Source organism: Pogonomyrmex barbatus, unplaced genomic scaffold, assembly GCF_055798465.1.
Source record: "Pogonomyrmex barbatus isolate J1 unplaced genomic scaffold, ASM5579846v1 scaffold7, whole genome shotgun sequence".
Taxonomy (NCBI): Eukaryota; Metazoa; Arthropoda; class Insecta; order Hymenoptera; family Formicidae; genus Pogonomyrmex; species Pogonomyrmex barbatus.
Window position 1 is genome coordinate 7,079,833 of NW_028297171.1, and position 8,821 is coordinate 7,088,653.

Here is an 8,821-nt window from a genome sequence, read left to right on the forward strand (position 1 = left end):
AGGAAGTCTCCCGGATGGCATATTCACTAGCGTGTGCCGTGAACAGACAGACCGACCAGTCATTCGTTTTATACTTGTTATGATAAGTAGATAACGTGCTATACTAGCAGCAATACTAACATTCGCTAGTATAGCGCATTACTTTGCGATACGAAGGAATATCTTCATCGTATTTGGGCACAAGTAAACAAAGCACACACGCGGCTATAATTAATATAATATATTGTTATTAATAAAATGTAACATAACATTAATAGTTATAATAATAATAATAACCATAAAAGATAATAATTACACAATAATGCTACGAAGTTCTGTGCTTGACGCAATAAGTAAAGAAAAAATAGAGTCCTCAAAAAGAAGGTTTACAAAAAAAAAGAAAACAAAAATATACATATTCGATTATCCTCGAACGCGACTTCATGTAAACGGAGATCCTTAGATCCTTGGGGGTATCCATAGATACTTAGATTACTCCTAGATAAAGGATTGTAAATTGTTAGAATTCTATAAATGCTTGAATCCTCAGATCCTTAGGCATCTTTTAGGCATCTTTGCATTCGTAAGACATTTGTAAAAGCATTCTTGGATTCTTGGATCCCCGGGTAGCGTTAGAGATCTTAGGATCCTTGGATATCGTCGAACATCTTTAAATACTCAAATTGTCCTTAAACTTTAGATGTCGTTATATCCTCGTGCTGGGATCTTTCGATGTGATATCGATGACGGTTTTCTCTCTTTCTTTTTTTTTTCCCCCATGTAAATAACGCGATATTCTTATTAAGAATTTTGGTGTTGGGATATATGCTCGATTCATTTTCAGCCGTGTTTACTTAGAAGACTTTCCGTCGAGACCACCAATACATTTTAGTGGCCCATTCAATAGGTGAAGTTTGTAAAATATTGTTTATCAAATCCGCGGCGACTCGGATCCTGTAGGTGATAGAGGTGGGATAAGGCGGCCACTGTTCCCAATAACGGCCTCTGTGCGCTCGGCCATGTGAGGCCTGTAAAATTACATGCTAATAAGTAAGATAATAAAAAGATTAATAATGGTAAACAAATAGAAAAATAAAAATGTATTTTTGTATTATACACAGAATAATTCTTTTTCGGTATTCAATATCCTCAATATATATAAATATTTAATATTCTCTCAATACATTCATAACTTTGTGTATCTATCAATATGCATAAGTTTCCTAAATTCTAAAATTATCAAAATTATACGTAATTATACGTAATATAATGCGTATATAATTTTGATAATTTTAGAAAACTTATTAGATAAGATAATAAAAATTACATTGCACAGAATTTAAAAGCTATATATAGGTATAGAATAATTATTCCTTACCTAGGAGTGGTATGGCGTGACATAGGTAGACGGAAACAGTCCCCGTCTATTTCCGATTTCTCCATGCCACCAATGCTGATCTGTACGATCTGTGACGGTAATTACATCCCCTCGTCGGAATTCTAATTCACCGGGCTCTTGTGGCGCAAAATCATAGAGTGCTTGTACCAAACACTGAATAAAAACAAATCGATTATATGTTACAAAATATTTAAATAATTAAAATAGATATTTAACTAATAAGTATAGATTAAAAAGACACTATACTTTTTATACATTTAGATATTTATGAGATTAAATATTCTTAGATTAAATATTCTATTTTAAAAGAAAAAAATAATTCGTTTTAAAATAATCAGTTTTTACCTCTTCGGGGACCATGTCACGCAACTTAACATCTTGTGAGCGAGAAACAGATGCTGTACGATGGTATTCCACGAGTTCATTGAGGCTATTGAATTTGACAACCCACAGAAAGAACTTGCCTTGCGCATCTCTTAATACTTTAAAGTGCTGCACACCGTCGGAGCACCTACATATATTTGATTATTTTTTACATTTCTTTCTAATAATTAATAATAGAATCATTTTAATTAATATAAAACAGAATTTCTTATATAATACTATCAAATATTTTTTATTTTTGGCAAAGATTTTAATGATTACAATCACACTTTACTCATTCAATATTACTCACTTTACAGATAAGGAGAAATCACCAGGGGAGCTTTCACTGATTCTGATCAAAAAGGCACCTTCATGTTTGTTCATCAATAGTCTTTCGGCATCCGCTCTGGTTATCCTTCCATAATACCAACTGTAATAGGTAAGACGAGAAAATAATTTTTGTACAAGATTGTATGTATGTATGTATGTGAATATATATTTTTATGAACGAAAAAAGACCAAAAGAAATATTTTATGTGAAATAAATATTTTATTAAACAATGACTGTCAAAATTTTCTCTGAAGTGTGTGTGTGTGTGTGTGTGTGTGTGTGTGTGTGTGTGTGTGTGTGTGTGTGTGTGTGTGTGTTAATTTAATATGATACAATATTCTTGTAATACATACTCATGGCTCTTCATCTCGATATAATTACTTGGTATAAGCCCTTCTCTAGAATCCAATTCAGCTCTATACCAATTCATATCATCTTCCATATTCAGAATCTGCAAAAGGATATTACATATTGAAAATAATATTATATGTAATTTATCAAAATCCATTGTATATGCATATTATCATTTTTAAATTGACATTTTATCATAGACAAAAGAAATTTTGTAATTTTGTTTTGTAATTTTTTTGAAATTTTTAGTTTTATTATGTACATGAAAAAACACAAGATTAATCATATTCCTTGAACAAATAATGTAGAATTAATCTTATAAGTTAATTAATCTGAAGCCATCCTTCTATAAGTCACTTCTCAATAATTTTACATTATAATTATTTTTTATTAATGACTATAAATATTCTTCTAAAGAAAATATTTAGTGATTTTTAGCTTTTGGTAATGTAAATAGCTAAACATTTAAAATCATTACAATTCAAAATCATTACATTTATATTATTTAAATGAGCCTAGCATAATTGCTATCTTACTAAAAAAATAATATTTAAAACGCAAGAAAGGTATAAATTATTTATAATTTTAGACTAAATTCCACATGAAAAAAAAAAATTCAAAATCTTTTTATTATTTCTTATATAATTTGTAATCTATTAATATATCTTTGAAATCTAATATTAAGTTCTATCTTAGGAAATTAATCTTTTATAAATTTAAAAATATACATAACATATATAACGTAAAATAATTTTATTTGATTCAAGATATAATTGCCATTTAGAAGCAAAATTTAAAATAAATATAACAAATATGAAAAAATATATATAATGATATACAGATTCATTATCTATTTATCATATAATCTCCCTCTTTCATATTTTTTTATTTTCAAAGCCAAAAGGTATATATTTAAATATAAGAGCTTTCTTAATGCAAACAATGTAAAAAAAACCGCAGGTGAAAGAAACAAAGCTTGGAAGTAATGCCACCACTTTAATCCTCATAGAAATCGCCGTCGTTATCGCTCCAAACAATAACAATCGGTATTGCTAGGAGCAATAGAGAAATTCATAGACATTAAGCGTTCGCGTCAGGCGCAACGGCATTCCGAGCAGCGACAATGAATGCCGACTGACAGTGTGGTCCATGTAATGCATACACAATAACATTTTTCGCATTCTGCAGGACATCGACCGACGAACGAGTCGCGACGGTGGAACTTTCGGGAGATCGGCAAGAGGTCTCGTGACTGCCGCGACGCGACGAAACGCAGCGCGACGGGACGGTACGAGACGGGTCGAGATGGGACGAGGAGAAGAGAGGAAACGAAACGGGACGGGACGGGACGGGATGGGACGGGACGGGATGGGATGGGATGGGATGGGACGGGATGGGACGGGATGGGACGAGACGGGACGAGACGGGACGCGACGCGACGCGTCGGATGACGAACCAGGTGACGGGACGGGTTGGGCCAGGTCGTTTTCCTCCGAATTATACCAACCTTCAGAACCTGACTCCTGCGAAAGCTAAGCTCATCCTCGGCGGTCGCCGTGAAGTCGTGTTTTGCTATCGCCTCCATATTCTGCCTCCGGGGACGACGGAGTAGACGGGAAACGACGAGAAGACGACGTGCCGCTGCTGCTGGAGGGAGCGAGAGGGCGCTCGGCTATATGGTACTCCGCACCGTAGACAGACGCAGAACACGGAGTGCTATGTCCCGACGCGAGGGAGTACACTCGAGGAAGAGGAAGGGGAACGGGGGCAAAGAGGGGAGAGGTCTCGGGAAAGCGCGAAAGTGGACGAAGGAAGAAAACAAGGGAGAGAGGTGCCTGCTGTGCGACAGGCAGAAACACACGCGAGGCGATTGCGTATTTATCTTACGATCGCTAACGACAAGAGACGATATGCGATTCGAACGAACGGATATAGAGTTCCTTGGCGGGAGCGAAAGAGTGATACACGAAAGTCGCTTAGACGCGAACGGCCTCGCGCACAAAGCACAGGAAGAGGAACTACACGTATACACTGTCGGCGTATATGCGAGACAAGATACACGCTCGTATCAGTCGTGTATAAAAAGAGAAAGAGAGAGAGACAGAGAGAGGCGAATCCACGGTTCCAATGCCGTCGTCTTTTATCCTGACGCTGTCAGTGCGGGCGGCGTCGGTTCAAGGATAAGGATTATTTCTCCGTGTACGTGCGCTCGTGTATACGTATGCTCTGTTTTGTGTGTATGTGTGTGTGTGTGTGTGTGTTTGTACACCGTATACGAAATCCCAAGGTAGATGTAACGCGTGTGCACCGACGCGCACACTTCACGCACAGTCACACTCTCTCGCGCTGAATACCTCTCTGCTCGGAACTCCTTGACTTAAAGCTTCGGCATTGCACTTCCTTTACGCCACCACAAGGTTTGCGACAAGTCGTTCGCGGCAACTATCAACAGCGACCGCGCGTACTATCGCGACTGTTCATTGCTGGTCTTATCAGCCGCTATACACTTGTCCCGCTCGGCTCGACTCGGCACCGCTCGGTGCTACTCGGTTCGGTTCGGTGCGCCGGCCTCGGCCGTCTGCGCGGTCGCCCATCGCGCAAAGGCGCATGACGTCACGTGACGTTAGTCACCCTACGTGATAGGACGGGATACATTTAGGGTTTGGTACATACGTCGATCTCCAATGGCGACTTTTCAGCAGTTTTTTAACGCTTACGTCAGTCGCCTTGCGCCCATGACGTCAGATACGGAATATGAACGTCAGAGAGACGAAGGGAGGGGGATGAGAGTTACGAGGAAACGCGCGCAATTCCTGAAATTTGCGTCAAAACGGATGATGTCTGATCGAAGAAATGCTAGCAGCGGAGAATTCTAGCTGTATCACTTGAAGGCAAAGTAGATTAAAATTTAAAATGGAATTTTTCTAGAATACAGATTTCTTCTGTTTTTAATAACTAGCTGCATTGCACTTAAATCTCATATGAATGTGATATAATGTAGTAAAATTCCATGCAAGAAAAAACATCGATAGATAAATTGAAATCTAAACTTTCAAAATTTCAAGTAAATCTATAATTCATGATTTTTATAAGCATTCCATTGCATTTTATGAAATCTAATAATTTATTTTAATTACATTAAAATTTTAATTGTGTTTACTTGTAAACTTTGCACATTTATTTAGGATGGACTTTAGTTATGCGCATATGTTTGATATTAGCTACTTCACGTTCTATACGGTTTTTCATCCTTTATGCAAAGTCAGTTATACAATCTGATACTATCGAGGATAGCCGAAGTCGCACGAGACGACTACGATATGATCCGAGTTTAAAGTCTCCTTGCTTTTAAAAAGAGAAGGACAAAAAATGAAAGAAAAGAGAGATACAAGAATAAAAGGATTCAATAATTATCCATTGTGATGCATATTGCATTTCAATAGAATAGATTGTAGCTAACTTCACAGAATTAGTTACACGTGTAACGTGTAACTAATCGCAATTAAAAAAGGGAGACAAATTTTCGTAGAATTAATATAAAACTGATCAAACCAAAACTGAGAAAAATATTCTTACATATGCTCAAAGATTATTCAAACTTATTTAACTAATTTATTTTTCTCTATTTAAATCATTTATATCAAATTTTATATATACATATATATATATATATATATATATATAATATATAATATATTATATATTATATGTATATATATATATATATATATAATGTTTTCTATTTTCTCGCATGAAAATAATTAGATAATAAATAAAAGACAATGACCGCATATTAATTAACAATAAACGATAAGTTTACGTACATCCTTTTTTTATTTTTTTTTTTATTAAAAATGTGATACCAGGTTGGGAGGTGGCGCCATCTCATTCGTCGCGTTCGCGCAACAGTCGGTACGGCAGAACGAGATCCGCGTGACGTGACAATGAACGGGTCCGTGATTCTAATGTGATACGAAACAGGCGACGTAGTACGAAAATAAACAGAACACCTCGTGTTTACGGAAGTCCGTAACAGGTGTTTTTCATCTCCCTTCTCCCTTCTCCACCTCCGCCTCCGCCTCCGCCGCTTGCTGCTCCCGCAGTTTCCTCCGCCCTCCATCGGAGAGAAAGAGAAAGATGGAAGGGGACAGAGAAATGCAAGCAAAGCCTGTTCACATTCGCTTACGTAGACACTCGTTTCGCGTATTCGTGCAGACTCGCCGGTCGTTTCGGTCTCGGATGTTTGAGTCCTTGGATACCGAGCACTGGTTTCGAGCAGGACCTCGGCATTTCTGAGCACAAATCCGAATCGTTTTGAATACTCGCGAACACTCCGTTCTCTCCTCAGATCTAAGGGATCTCATTAGCCCGGTTTTCGATTTTTAGAGCCACTAAAGAATCCTTGCCCCGGCTTCTCTCGTCAAGAATTCTCGAGCGTCATAGATATTCTTGGGTCAAAAGACCGCGAGAAATATAATTCACGAAGCTTCCATCGTGTTGTTACTGGTGGAATTTATTATCTTTGTGTATATATATATATATATGTATATAGGATGTTATTTAGTCGCTTATCGCGATACCGCGAAGGTATTTTTAAACTTCCCTAAGACTACGTGAAAGGATTCGAGAGCATGCTCGAAAGTATCACTCTCGAGAACGAAAATCCTTCATGAAGGTGGTCGAGAGAGTCGCTTTCTTTTCATACAAAAGAAGAGAAAAGCACAACTAAAAAAAGCCTCGCGAAGGATTCAGAATTTTAAGTTTTCTTATGATCGCTCGACATGAATAAAATACGTCCAGGTCTGAATATTCATAATTTCTCGCGGAGACGAAGAAAACAAGTTAGCGAACCAAATTTGTTTTCGAACGTCAGATGAACTGAGGAAACTGAGTTTCTTTCGCAAATAGAGCGCACTTGCCAGGTTCTTTAAAGTTATTCCAGAAAATAAAAGGTCTGTAAGACGCAGGGAGAAGAAACGTCGCTCTTCGAGGCTTTCCTAAGCACCTGCACAGGTAGAAGCCAGGTGCAGTTGCAATATAACCTCGCGTCACATTGCAAAAACTTAACGAGTACCCGAGTCATTCTCTGACGCCAAGATACCGAGACGTATAATTCTCGCGATTTAAACGCGTGATTTTTTTTAGATAAGGCCAAGCATCTCGTTTTCTACTAATAACGCTTAATTTCTTCCTAAATTGCATTTTTAGCCCTTTAACGAGTATTGAACATATCGCTTTCGTAGAAAAAGAAAAAATCTCAAAGTTAATTTGCTTCAATTTTATTCAAATCTCGCGTTCTCACGGCATTTATCAGCGATCGCTGATCTCGAAAATCCGTGTAAATTCGACGATCAATGCGACCGTAAAATTCGTGAAGTCGACTCTGCTCGGTCGTGGCTGCAACGAGAAACGGGAAACGGCGAGCCGTGAATAATTCAGCGATCACGGCGATGACGACGACGACAACAAGATGACGATTCAACGAATCGTCGACGGCAATCCGCAAACATGTGCCCGCAGAGTCAAAGGACAAAGATTGCGCCGCCACACCACGTCGCGCCACGCCGCGCCACGCTGCGCGATCAGCCCGGGGGACGGCCTTATAGTTCGCGCTAATGAACCAGCAAGCCTTTTGTGCTGCTTTTATTCTCTTACGTCATCAAACCCGGCGGCGATGGCGACGACGACGGCGACGGCGCGACCTGGCCGCGTTCTCGGAACGCGGCGCGTTTAGGACGGCCCGCGAGGGATCGACCTCTCGCGGACCGTTCTGGAAACGCGCCAGCTAATGTGTTTTTCCTCTGATACCAAGGCGTACTCCCCCAGGTTGACGCAAGTCATACGCGGAAAAACTAACGCTAACCGCGAACTTTGATGCCCTTCGAAACCGAGTCGAGTCCCCGTCGACATCGTCCGTGTCGCCGCGCGACAAATATTTCTCATCTATCGTTCGTCGATTCGACGATTTCCGACGGTAGTCGGTTTCGCAGAGCATTCTAGTGGAATGTTATAAGCATATTCGTGGAATATCTCGTATTTATGCATAATATGCATGCATACAAATAAGGGGAATGTAGAAAAAAATCTTATTCGTGATAAGAAATGATTTTGAATACTATCCTGTCTTGCGTTACAGAAGATGTTTAGAAACGATTATCGCTATCTCTGTGGGAGGATACAGAGCTGGAGATATGATCTCCCTGAAAAAATTAATTTATTTTCTAAGGCTGATACTGATACGATACATAAAAACTAATGCATATGAGCAGATATTATCGTATTAATCAAAGAGAAAGATAATAGTGGATAATAAGTGGTAATGCCACGAGAGACAGGATCATTTTGTGTCTAATAAGGAAGATTTTTTTAAATAAGTGTAATTTTTTTAATCGTTG

The 8,821-nt window shown here is 38.6% G+C and overlaps 1 protein-coding gene across 2 annotated transcripts; it reads right to left on the reverse strand.

Moving 5' to 3' along the window:
- Positions 1-205: 205 nt before the first annotated feature.
- On the reverse strand, positions 206-4,955 carry drk (growth factor receptor-bound protein 2 drk). Of its 2 annotated transcripts, none has more exons than XM_089083591.1 (6): positions 4,781-4,955; positions 2,429-2,526; positions 2,055-2,174; positions 1,724-1,889; positions 1,358-1,531; positions 206-1,007 (listed from the first exon to the last, which is right to left on the reverse strand). In XM_089083591.1, the coding sequence occupies exons 2-5, from the start codon at positions 2,515-2,517 to the stop codon at positions 1,358-1,360; spliced, it is 549 nt and encodes a 182-aa protein (XP_088939717.1). In that variant the 5' UTR covers positions 2,518-2,526; positions 4,781-4,955; the 3' UTR covers positions 206-1,007. The 2 variants fall into 2 exon arrangements, with proteins under 2 accessions (XP_088939717.1, XP_011638455.1); XM_011640153.2 differs by having other exon boundaries at positions 3,934-4,955.
- Positions 4,956-8,821: the final 3,866 nt, after the last annotated feature.